The 16,914-nt window shown below is 42.8% G+C and overlaps 1 protein-coding gene across 3 annotated transcripts in view; it reads left to right on the top strand.

Annotated features, from left to right (window-relative positions):
• Nucleotides 1–16,220, top strand: part of LOC146856562 (uncharacterized) — a 511,781-nt gene extending 495,561 nt beyond the window's left edge. For 2 of the 3 annotated variants that reach the window (XM_085654767.1, XM_085654766.1), the window contains one exon: nt 14,219–14,374. In XM_085654767.1, coding sequence (XP_085510893.1) covers nt 14,219–14,232 — 14 coding nt within the window. In that variant the 3' untranslated portion in view covers nt 14,233–14,374. Of the gene's footprint in view, nt 1–14,218 lie in introns of all 3 variants that reach the window. The other variant, XM_085654765.1, reaches the window with a different exon arrangement.
• Nucleotides 16,221–16,914: the final 694 nt, after the last annotated feature.

Raw genomic sequence — 16,914 nt, 5'->3', positions numbered from 1 at the left:
AGCTTTCTGGAGATGGGCCTTCACACAGAACATCAAATTAACCAGGCAGTGCTCATGAGTAATTTTCTGTCAGTCTGGAATGACACAAATGGATCTTTTCACAACATCTGAAAATGCAAATTTCTGGTTCTTCGCATCCAGACACCACAGCCCTCAAGCACTGGGAGTGCTCTATTGAGGATATTAGTGCAGGGTATTTGTATATGCTTTCCCCCCAGTACCGCGGACTCCAAGTTCTGGAAAAATTCAGAGCAACCAACGTGACCTTGATCTTAATAGATGCTAGTGGCCTTGGCATGCCTGGTTTTCCCACCTGATGTTACAGTCTGAGCAGCAATTTATAAAAATACCTCTGAACAAGGACACCCTTAACAATGCAGCTGGGGAGGATATGCCATCGAAACCCAGCAGAATTTTGGCTGATGGTTAAATATTATCAAGGAAGCGTGTAGACTGTCCTGTAGTAAGTACTTTGTACCAAAGTGGAAAAGCTCTGTATTTTGGTGCCAAGCTAGAATGATACAAGACCGCATGCATCGAGTTTAGTTATAGTCTCAACTGATTGTAAGCTGTCCTATGCCTCACTAAGGGTATACTTATCAGCTATTGCAGCATATTTTAAAGGATGGCATGCCAAGCAAGTATTCTCAATACCAATAATCAAAAGGTTCAAGGAAGGAGCCAAACGGCTCTATCCTACATGATCAGTGCGCCCCCTTCAGTGGAACCACAATCTGGTATTAGCAAAGTTGATGATGGCGCTGAGGCCATGCACAAGGCTTCACTTGAACATCTCACATTAAAGACCGTCTTCGAAGCGGAGATCACACCATTTAAAAGGGTGAACTAGCCACAGGCATTCAGAGGACAGGGCCATACATAACCATGCACAAGGATAAGATAATAATGCAACTAAAAACGTGGCTATTCTGAAAGTGTTCCCTAGGTAGTAGTGGAGAGTTACCTGTTAACGCTGGGACACTCTGTTGAGTAGCCGTGAACTTTATAAATGCCAGTGCATTCATTCATTCATGACTACACACCCTAATTTCTTGCCGATGGTGGTGTCACCTTTTCACATTAACCAGTGCATAACCTTACTAGCCAGCCTTCTTTCAAATTCCTGAAAGAGCCTTACAGACCTTTGGTGCCAGAAGAGCAATTTTGTACTAGTTGTGAGTTACTCATAACTTCAGTAAAACCAAATTGTTCTTCATAGGACACTCAGTTCAGGCTTTAGGTACAGTAGTAACTAACAATGCTCTTGCTAGATAGATATTATAAACAATTGAACTGTGCTGCTAGTTAGTCAACAAAATGCTAGTGGCCAGACTAACAGCACAATCAACCAGGACAAAAGGAGCTATGATGTCATATATAGCCAACTTCTCCATGCAAGACATCTGTTGGGCAGCCACATAGTCCTCAGAGCACACCATCGCAAACCACTACTGTATAGACATAATCACACAAAGAGGTTGCAGTGGGCCTAGCAGTACTGACAACCCCATTTGCACCCACTCCCTCTTTTAACTTTCCTATACAAAGGAGGTAATACCAAATACATAGTCTATACAAAAAGCATGTGAATAAGAGATTTAACACTGCAAAGAAATTCGTTGCCTGTTAATATGGTTTTGCAGTTTCATGTTTTCTTCAGGGTTGGCAAGCACTTCATAAAAATGAGTAATGGATTAGAGCTGTATTGTGTTAAAGGACAACTTGTATAAGAATTTTTTATTTATTTTAATGGACGTACTTCCATGGAATTTACTCTAATTAGTATAGTTAATCCATAAAATTATTTAGCTAAAAAAATGCATACAATTAGTTTGTCTCCAAGTTGCTAAATGCCCACCTTAAAACTGAAAAGGCAGATTATGTCCGCTTTGGACCTATGAAGTGCTAAGGTGCTCGTGAGACAGACCATAAACCATGCCAAAGAATGATCTTATCCTTACTGCAGCAAAATGAGGACTGGGTTTTTATTTTACCTTTATTTGACCTTTTACAAAATATAATCGAAGCTGACACACCACTCTACAAAAGGAAATGAAATAAAGGACATAATCATAAACAAGACAAAGGCGGGACATACATTACAATATTGTTACAATACAGATCCGGAATCATCCTGTTGTACATATATTACGGCATGTTCTAAGACCCTTCTCATCAAAGCACTGTACTAATGTCAGACAGATCACAGAGGGGACAGACCACATCAAAGGGGGAAAGTCAGTCTAGGGTCCCGCTGCATTCTCCTCACCGTCAAAGTGCCCCAACCAGGGAACTAAACAGAATCTTATCAGGTACTTATTTCGCTGCTTTGGCCTACCAGTTCCTCTGCTTCCCTCTCAACTAGATATTGCTTGTACAATCCCCAAAAGCACTTGGTAGATTCTGAGGATGCAGCAGTTCATTGTATATGTCCGATTGTGTATTACAGTAAAGCAGGTCTGCTCTCCAATCATCCATCGATGGTATCGGTCCCTTAGCCCAGCGCATGGCAACTCTGTTTTGCTAGCAGCATACCCATCGCTATTGGCCTTCTGTAGGTTTTATCTATGTCCAGGTCATACCCAAGCAATGCTAGGAGCAAATTTGGTACTAGGACATGTCCCGTGATGACACCCATGACAGTGAAGACCTCACTCCAGAATTTGCAAATATCAGTACAAAGCCATGCAATAGGCAAAAACCCAGCTTCCTGTTCCGGACAGCGGTCACAACAGGCAGAATCACGCAACCCATAGTGACAGTCTTACGGGGGTATAATAAACTCTATTTATGTACTTAATGTATTAAGCGGTGTCTACTGTTTAAGGATGTGTGCTTAGTGACTTCGCAGCAATATCTCCAGCATTTATCATCTAGGACCAAATTCGAATCTCTTTTCCAGTCTTGACGGGACTCAATGCATTTTGTTTTCTTTAGCTTTAATGAGAGCGAATAAAATATAGTTATTAACTTTCCGGGGGAATCTGCTCGTATGCTATGCGTAGGTGTCTGCATTTCAGGAGGCTCCTGCAGATCGTCCCCCAGGAGCTCTCACCATGCATGCCTTGCTGTGAGATACTGGAATTGGTCTAGTGGCGAATGTAAGGGCGTATCTTTGGACAAGTCATTCCAGCTATGCAAAACACCATCATGGAAGAAGTCCCCTATCTTTAGTATACCCAGTGCTTTAAGCGATAGGTAAACATCTTACTCCATCCCCGTCTGGAACCAGGAGCACCACTCCAACAGAATCAATGGTGAATACATGTGGGCACCCGCCTGGTACTCTAGTAGCCTATGCGAGGCATGCATAGTGGAGTTTATAGAGTACAATACTCCATGCTGTCTACCTGGAGGTTTAAAGAGGGTCTATGGTAAAGTATCGGGGACGCTCACATCCCTCTATGTAAAGGTGTGGTAATTACCGTGAGCCATGTATCCAGCCATATGCGCGTGAGGCTTGCGCTACACGATAGTATAACTCTGGGTTTGGAGCCCCAAGGCCTCCTGCAGAGTAAGGCAAGGTCAACATATCACACTTAACCCTCAGTTACATACCGGCCCAAGCTAATTTTGTTATGAGTGTACGTAAGGTGGCGAATATGTGTCTTGGCGGCACCATAGGGATTTTTAAAAATAGAAACGAGAATCTAGGTAGGACAACTATGTTAATGATATAAATGCGTCCCATCAATAAAAAAAAGTAGTCTGGTCCATCTGGTGATATCCTCCTCCAGTTTTTAGATGGTTTTCCCATAATTTTCCGTGAGGACCATATTGAGGTCTGTGTGAATTTGTATCCCAAGATATTGAATAGGGCCCAAGGACCACTGCATAGAATAATCTAATCTTGTTGGAGTAGTAGCGGGAGTCGGAGGAAAAATCACCGATTTTGTCTAGTTAATTTTGAGGCCAGACAATTGCCCAAACTGTACAACCTCTGAAAGAATAGGATTAAGATGCGTACTGTGCTTCCAGACATAAAGCAGTGTATCATCTGCGTAAGCAGAGTGGACCAAACAATATTCCGGGAACCGCAATCCCCTGTGGCTATGGTATTCCCGTTGTACACACACCGAGGGTTCAGCAATGAGGACATAGAGAAGCAGGGACAGTGGACAGCCCTGTCGGGTGCCTGTCGAAATCCGGATTACGTCGTTGGATTGTACCAAACATTGTACTTGAGTTGAGAGTCAAATTGCGGCCAGGGACAAATCCCGCCTAATCTGGGCGAACTATAAGGGGAATCAGGGGGGCTGAACAATGTGCCAAGATTTTGGCAAATAGCTTGGTGTCAATATTTAATAGCGGTAGGGGTCTGTATGATGAGCAGTCTATTGGAGACTTCCCGGGTTTTAGCAGCATTATCATTTCATTTCATTATCTTTATTCGGATATAGATATATATCCATAAAAGCACAAACATACAACAACATATACAGTATTCAGATAAAAATATATATCCATAAAAATACAAACAGGCAGCAACATTTACAGTACGAATTTTTCCAGCAGCAGGGAGTATATTCAAAAATTCCAATTTAAAAACTGATCCCCCAGTAATACAATGTGCATAAACGAAATCGTAGTGAGAAAACTATTTCATCAACAAAGTGAATTGAGCAAAATCACAGGGGGCACATAGACTTGCGAGTACGCACAGCCGCTTTCAAGGAGGAGCCAACCTGAAAAATGAGCTCATCTTCCAAAGTAATAACCGTCCCATAGGCTGCCTTGTAATCCGTCCTAAATCTTTTCTTTAAAAAAGGTATCAAACCTTTTAGTAAGTATCGGATAAAAACTACAGAAAAATAGAATGATTATGTTGGCTATTGCAAGGACAAGGAAGGTGATCAAGATTAAAATTATAACACAATGGAAAAAAAGCATACAGTTCATGGTATCAATCCTTAAATGGAAAAGTAAACCCCTTTCCCAATGGCTAATGGGTTTTAAAAGATAGCCAGACGGGATGTGGGAAATATTCTCAATACGCATTTATCTGGCAACAGACGATTTCTTAGATTCTTTATTAAATCTAGCATTCCTGTAGGATGTGTATAAGGCCATTTCGAGGCATTTTTTTACTGGTATTACCAAGATCTAAGGGGTTTAGAAATAACTGCTCAAAGGTCACGCTGGTTAGACTTTTGTAAACAGCGCCCAGCCAAGGTATTTCCATCCCCCTGTCACATTTCAGACAATCAGATATAATCTACCTGGTAAATTGGGCCGCAGGATTTTTCCAGACTCGAAGCCAGAATAATGCCGGACGGGCTTTAATATAGTCTTCAATATATGGCAAATTGAGTTTGCAATGGCAGGCATACTGTGAGGAAGAAATAGGGGCGCCCAGGATTATGCGACAAAATAGATTCTCTTCTTCCTGAATACTGCCACTGTTCGTAAATCCCCATACTTCTGCGCCATAAGTAGCAGTTGGAAAACATTGAAGTTTGAAAATCTTAACAGTAGCAGATACAACCTCAGTATTCCTGGACTTAGGCAAACCAAGTATAGTATTAGTGGAGATGGAAAAAAATTTCCTGCAATAAGCCACATGGTCGGACCACCGTCCATTTGATGCAAAAAACAATCCTAGATAAGGAAAAGTGCGAGTGCTTTGTAAACTGTTGGAGTCTAAAACAAGTAATGAGTTAAAATATTTCTTTGAACCACACGCCATTAAAAAAGATTTTTTTAAATTAGTTCATAAGTCCAAGCAGGCCATAACGTCAACAAAACCCCGCACCAGAGTGCGGAGAGCTTTTGGGGTGCGGGCCATTAGCACTGCGACATCCGCATATAACAGGGCAGGGATTTTGTTGCCATTTAGATAAGGGATATCGTGGGTAAGAGTTACTAATGATTCGTTCAAGTCATTGATATAAAGGGTAAATAGGAGAGGGGCCAGGACACACCCCCTGCCTGACCCCCTGCCTGAGCCCTCTCAACTACAATGTCTTTAGATACCTTACCATCCCTGCTAATACGCACCCTGGCATGAAGGTCTTTGTGCAAGTAGGCTAAAAAATGTACAAGGGGCTCGTCCAGACCGTAATTTAAAAGAATATTCCAAAGCCGTGACCTGTTGACAAAGTCAAAGGCCGAGGTGAGATCCATAAAGGCTAAATAAATAGGTGGTTTTTTAGCTATGCTATATTTGCCAATAATCAAGTTGAGGTTAAGGCACTGCTCAACAGTGCTGATGTTACTTCTGAACCCCAACTGATCAGGATGTAAAATCTGATCTACCTCGGCCCATGACCTGATCTTGTTATACAAGACCCTCCCCAAAATTTTCAACGTATTCTCTATCAGGGAGATCGGCCTATAGCAACTAGGATTTGAGCGGTCCCCTTTTTTTAAAAATCGGCACAATAATACTGGAGGACCAGGTATTGGGTAAAATGGAATTTGTTAGATTATTACATACATTCAATAATAAAGGTGCCCAAAAGTCCAGCTGACTTTTAATAAGCTCAATGGGCAGACCATCGGGCCCGGGGGCTTTGCAGCTCAGGCTCTGGTCAATAGCCTCCTCTACTTCTGAAAGGTTAATCGAAACCCTGGTCGTAATTGCGTACGCCTCAGTTGCAGCAGTTGGGGCTGGAGCTGAATAAATCTTTTTAAAATGTGCTTCCCATGCCTCACTGGAAATATTACAGCTGATTGTAGTCAGGGGGTTTCCCAGGGATTTCATATCCTTAACTGCTAACCAAAAATCCTTCCCATTTTCTAGCGTGACTGCCCGAGCGAAATTATCCCAACGCTCTCCTGAAATCTCCTTTTCTAGCACAAATAGCCAGTTTATAGCTTTGTCTAAGGGATTTGATGAGGGAGCTGTCTCTAGGTTTATCAACAAGAGCCCTGCGAAGAGATCTATTAGCTGCGGAGCAGTCGGCATTGAACAGCCTGGGCCCGGCTGTACATCCTTTTGAGGCCTAGACAACAAATTTTTCACGCCCACGCATAACTGCGTGAAAGCGACAACTACCTTAGTATTTTGTTCCTTATGGGTTAAACAAGTGTCGATTAATTCGGGATAAGTTCTTACCATCTTACCAAGTAGGGCATTATTGTCTATACAACGCCAGACCAATCTGAGGTTGTCAGTGGAGGGGGACAGGTCCCTTGCGCCACACTCTTTATCATAGTTAGGCCTGCAAGCCAGACTAAGGGTAAAATTGATGGGATTATGATCACTAAAGACTGTGGACACTACCTCTGCTTTTAACACATAATTCTCTAATGGTGGTTTGATAAAAATAAAATCTATAGTGGACGCCGAGCCCCTACGTCTGGAAGTAGGTTTTATGTGTTTGGCTCTTGTGGGTCCTGCTACAAGCTCCATCACATCCAAGAAATTGTGGGTGCTTATGAGATTTAATAATTGAGTGCCCCTATTGCTTATTGGTGCCTTATTTGTAGGATGGATGGCTGAGTGAATACTGCTTGGTAACTTAACATTAAAGTCGCCCCCTAAACAAATTCCTACAGAGTTAGTTGCACATTTAGACCTCTGTAGTTTAGAAAGGAAATTAAATAAATTGATAAAATTCATATTAGGAACATTCTTAAAATCATTATTATAAAAATTGATTAGGCAATGTGAAGCCCCCGTTTGTAAATTATAGCCTGAAATGTATCACTGTCGGTAGAGAGGGCCTTAACACTACCACCTGCCAAGATGTTAAACCAAATTGAAAGACCTCCCGCCGGCCGGCCAGAGTTTGGAGTAGATGCTACGATGTTAAAACATTCACAACCCTCCAAAAATAGCTCCCTTGTTGCCCAAGTCTCCTGGAACATTAAAATATCCTGTATTTAACGAACTCCAGCCACTCAGGCGAGTTCATCTTAGACGCCAGGCCGGCAACATTCCAACTCAATATTTTAAGGGTAGAATCTGCCTTGAGAGCAGTTGGACTGTCCAAATCACAAGTTGAAAGCACGATTTGAGAGAGCGGTAGTTCTAATGATGCTGGTGAAGACAGTGGGGGTGTCAGTCAATCCTGGCTGTCCAAACCCGATAGAGGCAAATATCTATTATGTAGAGTGAGAGGAGGGGCACTAGGTGGTACATCAAACAATGCTGTCCCCAGGGAAGGCTTATAGAAATATCCTAGAGGAAGAGCCCATATATTGGTGGTTATATTAGAGCGATCCTCCTCAACCTTTAATAATGGTTTGACCACTGATGGATTGCGGAAGTTGATAACTATGCAGTCCCCGCTGATACGCTTTATGGACTGCCCCACCCACCCAACTCTACGTACCATGATGATGTTATCGATAAGTGTCACCCTGAACCCTCTGTTTTGATAACCAATCTACGCACTTATAACGTAATTGGTCCCATGATTCAACTTGGTTTGGCTTTAGTGGGGGGGGACACCTGACAAGACCACCACATAGGGACAAGCAGCCGGGGGCAAATTTAACACTTCTCTACTACCAGTGTAACTTGACTAAGGTATAGTGTCTGTATCGCGCTCACGTGAAGTACTATGTACTGCGTGTGTGTTAGTCTGCTCCACAGTAGATATACAAGCAGATATACGGGCAGAGGTAATGGATCGGTGCCAGTTTTCTGCATAAAAATTATTAAGTGTACTGTTTACTGCAACTGAGCCCTCACATGAATTGATCAATGGATTAGAATTAGGCACACAAGGCAAAATATTCACATTATTCAATGGTGCAGGTAAATATGTCCTCTCAATCTTAATTGGCACTGTAGGGCTATGCTGAGTGGTAGAATTCGCATGGATTGTCTCAAGGTGGGAAAGAAGCAATTGTTCCCTCAAGGAGGCAAAGTGGTTATTGAGGACATATTTTACACGATCAAATACGGTGTCCACAATTTGGCCAATAATAACCTCACTATGACTGTTCTCTAAAGTGCAGATCGGTTTCAGTCTGGGTACTTCTAGAGCGACAGGGTTCATTAGTTGGAGTGTGCACGTGGGCTACACCTGTCTAAGGGTTTGGGGGAGCACGTATCCATGAGATCAGGCCAGAGCGAGATGCATTAGGGCGGGTGGGTTGCTTCCTTTTAACACTAATCGCTTTGGCGGGCTTTCTTTTTCGTTTTGCCCCGATGGTTGCCTCAGAGAGTGTCGAAGTACCCAAGTAGTTATCGATGATGGAGAACCATCAGATGTAACGTCAGATCTAGTGCCATCATGAGAAACCACACAGTTAGTGCTAATGCCATTAATTATACTGGCATTCGGAGTAGTGCCCACCAGGTTAGCAGGAAGAGAGGAAGCCCCCATAACAAGAGAGCGGCGCCTCTCAGTCAACTATCTCGTTTGATACAATGCTGACAGCCCTTTCCAGCATGCTGTCGATACTTGTTGTTGTGGGCTTTGAGGGTAACGACCCCACTCACTTCCCCATACTTATGTTGGGCTGATGGAGCTAATGAGAGTATGGCAAAATACTCTCACCTCAACTCAATAGCAGCATTATGATTAAGGCCTCACGCATGGAGGGGGGCATAACCTCAGATTTGGACATGTCTTCAGAGAGGGATATCAGGTGTGGTACTAATTGTTCCTAGTGGTTCTTATAAAAGGTGACTGTGAGTCCATCTACACCCAGTGCGCTGCTCGCCCGCATAGTTTTAAGTGCAGCCTTGATTTCACCAGGAGTGAGAGGGGCCATAAGGTACTTTATGTGCCACCGTGAGCCATGTAATTCGGATATGTTCAAGATAGTCTTGAATAGCGTTCTCATCAGGGGGTACCTGCGTTGTGTGTAATTCCGAGTAGTATCTGCTAAACTTACCTGTGATATCTGCGCGCTCATGAAGGAGTCCCTGTTCATCTGAATTTTATTATTGTGTCTGCTTCTCTCCTGGTTCGCAGCAGTGCCCCTAACAAGGCCCCAGGTCATTCCCTATACCCCTCCCCATAAACTCTAGCCATGGCATATTTGCCAAGATGTTTCACTTCACTATCTGTGGCCTGCTGGAATTCTTCCAGAGCTACCTCTATCACCCAGTAATTTTTTATCTCCAGTTTCCTGAAAAGTTTTTTCAAAGATTGAAATTTGTCATTCAAGTTTTGTTAATCTATCCCTCCTGTCCCAGAACACTCCTGCAGGCTTGGAAATGGCGATACCTCTAATGTAGACTTTAAAAGCCTCCCAGACAGTGGCAAAACTGTCTACCGAACCGATATTTTTTTCAAAGAAGTTATCCATCAATGTCGCCATTTCGGCAGCGAACACTGGAATCAACAGTGAATAAGGGGGAAATCTCCAGAGAAATGGCGCAGGTTGTCTAGTGGGCACCTTTATATCTAGCAGTAGAGGCGAATGGTCAGAATATGTACGCGCAAGTGGGGTGCAGTTAGTAACGTTTGGAAGCAAGCTCCTTGAGATCAACCAATAATCAATGCGTGTATGAGTGCCATGAGTAGAAGAGTAGTGGGTAAATCCCCCCCGTGTCAGCTGAACGCTGCCTCCATACATCAAGCAAGTCTAAATCTTCCATCAAATCAATACTAGCACTGGCTGCTGCTGGGGGCAACGAGGGGGGCCCTTGGATCGGTCTCTGTCAGGGTCTAAGATACTATTAAAGTCTCCACCCTATAGTAGAGTTGCATTCACATTTTGCATTAGTTGAGTGCCTAACCGACGATAAAACTGTGGGTCATCATAATTAGGACCATACACATTAACTAGCTTTAGCACTAAACTCTGTTTTTGGCATTCGCTATGATGTATCTATCATTAGGATCCGGGTTAACCGATATTAAAACATCTCTAGCATGGGTGGTAAAACCTGCTGCACAAGTCTTGCCTTGGAAGCGTTTATGGGTATGCATGCTACTATTAAGTGGCAGGTGTCTCCTGGAGGAAGGCAACATCAACGTAGTGCCGCTTCAAGTACGTTACAACTTTCCAACCCTTTCTGTGTTCATTTAACCCCCTGACATTCCATGTTACAAAGCACACCTTCTTGTCCCTACTAGGGTCTGACACCGGGTCTGCCATATCGTTCATGGACCGTATCTGGTATGTTGTACATGCATATTAAAATAAGTCCAGCCATCAACACAGGAGCTTCGCCAATGTAGGTACCAGTCTTGCAGCACAAACAACCCCATCCACGCTATACCAACCCCAACGGTGCATAGGCGATATACCCCCTGCCCCCTACATAATGCCCTCTAAGTGAGCGAGAAAATCTCAACGGAAAAAACAAGAAAATAACTCGAGACACACCCTTGTGGTACACCCTACAGGGCAGATGTCACCTGACTTAAGGATCACCCCATCCCGACATTATGAACAGTATTAACAACAACATTACTACCATGACGTATACATTTTTATGCTTAAAATGTCTCCCAAATCACTCACCCATCACGCTCTATCTCCCCTGGGAAGAACCCAGCCAATGTTATACACATCTTTCAGCAAACTACTGACAGTTGTTCATGGCAGGCATGGGGGGAGAGGTTGACTGAATAGTACGCATTAACATAGGTTACAACAATTTAATCGAACTGCCATGTTGAGAAATGCAATATAGTCTCCTGCATGCCATCACCAGGCCTAGTGGTCCCAACAACACAATGAGAATCTGAGCTGGCTCCGGATCCCCCCGGAAGCATGTCGAGGGAACCTCATTCTTCTTGAACCAAAATGTCCCTCACACTGCCCACCTGCGGGCCAGCAAAGCCTTTCTTTGATTTCGCACAGTCTCTACGCTTAAGGAACTGCAGTGCTTGCGTAGGATCTGTGAAAACATTAGTCTTCCCTTCTGCATGAACTCTCAGCTTAGCTGGGTGCATCATGTTGTACTCTAACTTCAGATCATGAAGCTTTCTCTCGACTGGCACGAATAGCTGCAGAGCATCTTGCACTTGCTGGGTAAAATCTGGATACAAGTTATTTGTCCAGAACAGTGTGGGAGAGTGATGCAGAGTTCAAGGTGTCCTCTGTGTCAGACCCTTTTTCCACTTTGTCTAAATGCTCAGTATGCTTGTCTAGCCTTTCATTTCTCCTATCCATATGGAAGGATGGTGAGTCAATTTCCCCATCTATTTATTCAGACTACTCTGTATAGCTGACATTATTTGCTTTATGTCAGAATCGGAGGGAGAATCACCCGCCTAAGAGCCCGATTCTGAGGCGTTTTTATCATGTTCCATCTGTCTGCTTGATTTCTGTGGCTCGAATTGCAGCTTAGGTTGGGATGTTTCAGGCTTTCCCTTGTTGGTGTCCCTCAGGCCCCTGCAATAATGCAACGAGCGCTGCTGGCACCAGGGAACAAAAGCCTCCCCAAACTGACACAGGGCTTCCAAACTATCAGCTGGTGTAGAGACCCTCATGAAACACCTGCTCACCGAACTCTGTCTTTGGGGCTCTATGCTCCCTTTCAGCGTCCAGTGTAGTGCGGGTTACCACACCCCACCGGCTCAGCTGCAGTCTCAGTTGTCCCAATGGGGGCCGTGGACAACAAAAGGAAGGACTCCTCAGCTCTGTGGGAGATGGGCCACTATTGTGCTGGCCCACCCCAAAGGTATTAAGAGGGTGCAGCGATCACCCCAGGCCCTCTCCACAGGCCCAGTCAGGCCATCAACACACACACACACACTCTCACTCACTCACTCTCTTCTCCCCCCCCCCCCCCCCCACCCACCTCCCCCCCCCCCCAGGTTTCACAGGTCCCAGCAGCTATGGCCTGGATGGAACCAACATCCGAAGCCGCGGCACCAATCTCCACGCGACCCGAGCCCTCCGCCGCCCCCCCCCCCCCCCCCCCCCCCCCCCCGGATCTAAGGCATGCCCACGGCATCTCCAGCGACAACAGTCCCAAAGGCAAGGCCAGGCAATTACCGTGGCTCACTGCGCGACCGGGGAGCCACCGGCTAGGCAGATCCAGTCACAATCCTCGCAGCAGGTTACGGGTAATGTCGGCAGGTCTCTCACCACAGCACAGCGTCACATGGTCTGTTGCAAGCACCAATCACAAAGCCGTCCCAGTTCCGCGTTTGGCGTTACCATCATTGCACATGCTGCCCCGGCCTCTCTGGCTCTCTGGCTCTCGGGGACCAATTTTGAAGAGTCTTTAGTGGCAGGAGACACCGAGCGACGGTGGGCAGAGGATCATGGTGCTTTCCAGTCTGTTACAGATAGGATTCTGCAGATAATGTGCTGGGGCGGGCAAGAGGGTTTAGCTTGTGGCTATCATGCAGCCAGGCAAGCTCTGCCCCCCAAAATGTGGTATAGTTGAAGAATAAGCGTTGGAGGGTTTCTAGGTATGTGGGAGGGCACATATCTATTACAATCTGAGGAGAACAGCTTTTGCATTTTATTTCATGCTGTTGGACATCATTGTACAGATCAAGCTATACAGTATATGTTGGAATAGGCCATGGAATGAATTTCACATGATTAGCAAAGTGTCTTATGCTCACCTTCTCCTTCACTTTGTCCTCTGTAGCATTTATTCTCTATAATGCTATACAGCTACATACTAAGTGCTAGGTGCACCTTCCAGCGTTGGGGATCTCAGTGCCCGAATATCCTGTAAATTCTGGTATTGATACACACAATTGTTGACTGTTCCTTTTTTCTTATTTATAAACACAAGTATTTAAGGAAAACCAAACTAGGCTTGTAGAGTGTGAAGCAGCTGCCCCAGTCCCCCCCCCCCCCCTCATACCCAAAATGCGATTTGACATAGCCACTGCTCATAGCTTTTGGCCTTTCCCAGCAGTTTTTGGGCAAAGGGTGTGGCTGAAGGCTACACCCTACATCCAGCCACTGTATGATTTTTGCGCAGCTGTTGCGGAAGGTGAACGTTCTGAGGCAGCTGTGCATGACCTCAAACTGTGCTCATCTATCCCTATAAACACAAATCCACAGAGCCTATTGCACGCAGTCCTTGATCGTGTGAAAGGAATACTGGGGAATGCATTACTTTTTGCTCTGCTATCCTCTTAGTTTCTTTCCTTTCTTCATTCTTCGTTCTCAGACTGAGTATGTCAGTCACTCTTCTGCACTATTGGCCTATGTCAGTGTTCAAAATAAGCATTGTCATGCACACTTTTGTAAATTCTGTGCCTCTTAGTTAGGATATTTCACTTTCTAAAAGAGCCACTCGTAGGTATATAGTACTGCTTTACCAATACTAAGATATCCTATAAAAAGTTAATATATGTAACATACTTTTTTTCTATTTCCTTCTCAACAGGTTCCTTCAAATAAACATCAGAGGATGCTATTGTCTTTCCTGTTATTTGGCAAACAAACACTTATCAAGGTGTCATTTTCCTATACTAACTTTTATAAGCCAGTCTACCATTTTAACAATCGGTTATGTACATAAACACATTTTTATGTCTAGGGTTTGGGCTGAGCCTAAGCCAAAAAACTTTATCTTTTTAATACAAAATCTTCAAATGTTTTACTGTTCACACGATACTTTCTAACTAAACCAAAAATTAATTCTATCAGCTTTTAAATCGAGTGAATTCAAAGAGTTTTTTACATTTTGTAACTTAGCCTGATACTGTGAACATTTGTGTGTGTGTGTATGTATGTGTATAAAATATCTGTATATGATACCTCAGTGAGTTTTCTGTATTTAGGGATTGGATTAGCTGGATGCATGTCTGTTCTGTAACTTTTTATTAATTTTTTAATGCATACTTTGGATACATTGAAAACGTCTTACCAGAGCAGTACTTAATTTTAGGCAGTTTTTACATCAGAGGAATTAAAAGAGCTTCCCAGAATACCATGTTTTTCTTAAAATTGGAAATGGAGAATATTTCTCCATAAATGGTCTGAATCAAAAAATCCCTAAATGGGAGCTCTTATTAAAATATTGTAACCATACACGCATTACATTTGGTGAGAAAATGGAGTTCCTTATCAGGAAAAGTATAATTGTATAACACACCAAGTTCTTTATGGCATGTCAAGGAAGGTTGAGAAGAGGCTTTAACGTTTGTGGTGTGCACTCTACTAGTTGTATTTCTCACTCTGCCTGGTTGTCATCTTTTCCCACTTATATCACTTAATGTAGGCATTCAAAATTGAAGCGAGGGCTTCCTTACATTCTATCCTTAATATCCTATGTACTTATGTTTTGCTGCCTTCTAGAGCAGATTGAAATGTATGTTGTGGTCCAAAATGTTAATTGTGTTGGTAACCCATAGAAATATTTCTCTTGGAAATAATGTTTTGAAGGGGAACATTCGTTTTTCATTTTCCATGTGTTGCTTTTTCAATCTATTTTAAATCTGCATTGACGCAAAGACACTTCTTTTGAAATTTTTAATTCCTCCTTTCCAACTCCAAGGACATTTTAACCAACTGGGCGATGCCCTTTAGCCACCACATCAATGTATTTGAGCTGGTTCATTATAGTGACAGACATGGCTCACAGTCCTCAAAAGATTCCTCTTCTGAACCTTCAGAGCTACCAAAATTTACTTATGGGAAAAATTGCATCTAAAGTGAATAAGTAGACCAATTTTTATATTGTACATTGTTGTTTTAGTGTATGTTTGGTATGGTCCATTTTTATGCCCAAAAAATCGTATGTGTTTTAGATACAAACTTAAATATTGCATATACATGGGATTTTCTAAATGTACAACAATATTATTCCTAGGGATTATGCTTCAAGTGCAGCCTCAACATTGCTTATCCATGCCAATATTTGATTTTCCACCTTGTGAACAACACCTCTCTCCCCCCCCCCCCCCCCCCCAACTCAAATTATCTTCTAAGGTGTCACAACTGTTATGTTAATGTGCAATACCAGGTTTCACGCAGCAATTTTCATTTAATAAGCCGATCCGATTACCATAGTTAGCGATTTTTTTTATTTTTTTACAGCAGCTTTCGTTACATAATGTATCTGTGACAAGTAACACCATTGACATATGTTGTGTTTTACAAGAGAAGATGGATCAAAATTTTCTTAAATCGGAGAAATAGATACTTTTCAAGCGTATATAAATTATCTGAGTGGCTTTAAAATGGGTTTGTCTGGTGACATTTTAGTACTGGTTGCAACATTGTTCTAATATTATATTCATAAGTGTTAAATCACTTTTAATTACACATTTGGGAGGGCATGTTTTTAAGTATGGACTGATGTAATGTTGTAAACATGCCATAATTAAGCTCCATAATGCACTGTTTGTCTTGAAGTACAACAAATAAATCTGGTTAAACAAAAATTGGTTGTGTCTGGGTCTTTTTTGCTTTTGATGTACACGGTAATTGTGTGAGCCTTGATAACAGTCCACATTTCTGTAAAGATTTTTCGTTGCATTGCTAGAGCAGTGACTAGTTTTTGGATAGACTCCTGTATGGAACCTCAAATTCACAACTGGTTTCAGAGGTCCACCACTACTACTGCATGTCCATTGGATTATCTGAATTACTCTGTTTACACATTTAACTTTTCAATTTTGTTGAAGTCCTGCAGTCAAAGCTTTCTGTATGAGGTGATTGTGGTGATAAATTCATATACATCGTGGCACCATAAATAATCCTCAAACTCAATGTCAACCATTTCTGTAGTTTCAAATATGACTTTTATTGAAAGGTTAGCAACGAGAATATTTAAAGGTAGGCTAGAAATCAAAAGGCACACTATTCCAGCACTTTTTGGAGTTAACATATGATTCCAACAGTTTGTGTTAGTCGTCTGTGCACTAAAATATCTAGAACATTGAACAGACAAATGTTTTTTCTATGGCTGCAGTCTGATGAACTTGAAAGGCTTGGGAATCCTTGGGTTTGCTTTTTTTTAATCAACAAAGTCTGTCAATAGGACCGAGATACCAGTCACACGAAATACAGTGAAGCAGCTTGGCTATGTTACAGCTGCATCAGTGGTCTTTGACTCTAGGTACCACAGTGAATTAG

The sequence above is a fragment of the Triturus cristatus genome, chromosome 4_1 (assembly GCF_964204655.1).
Source record: "Triturus cristatus chromosome 4_1, aTriCri1.1, whole genome shotgun sequence".
NCBI classification, from domain to species: Eukaryota; Metazoa; Chordata; class Amphibia; order Caudata; family Salamandridae; genus Triturus; species Triturus cristatus.
Note: the sequence above shows the minus strand (reverse complement) of the source record. Positions and strands in the feature narration are given on the sequence as shown.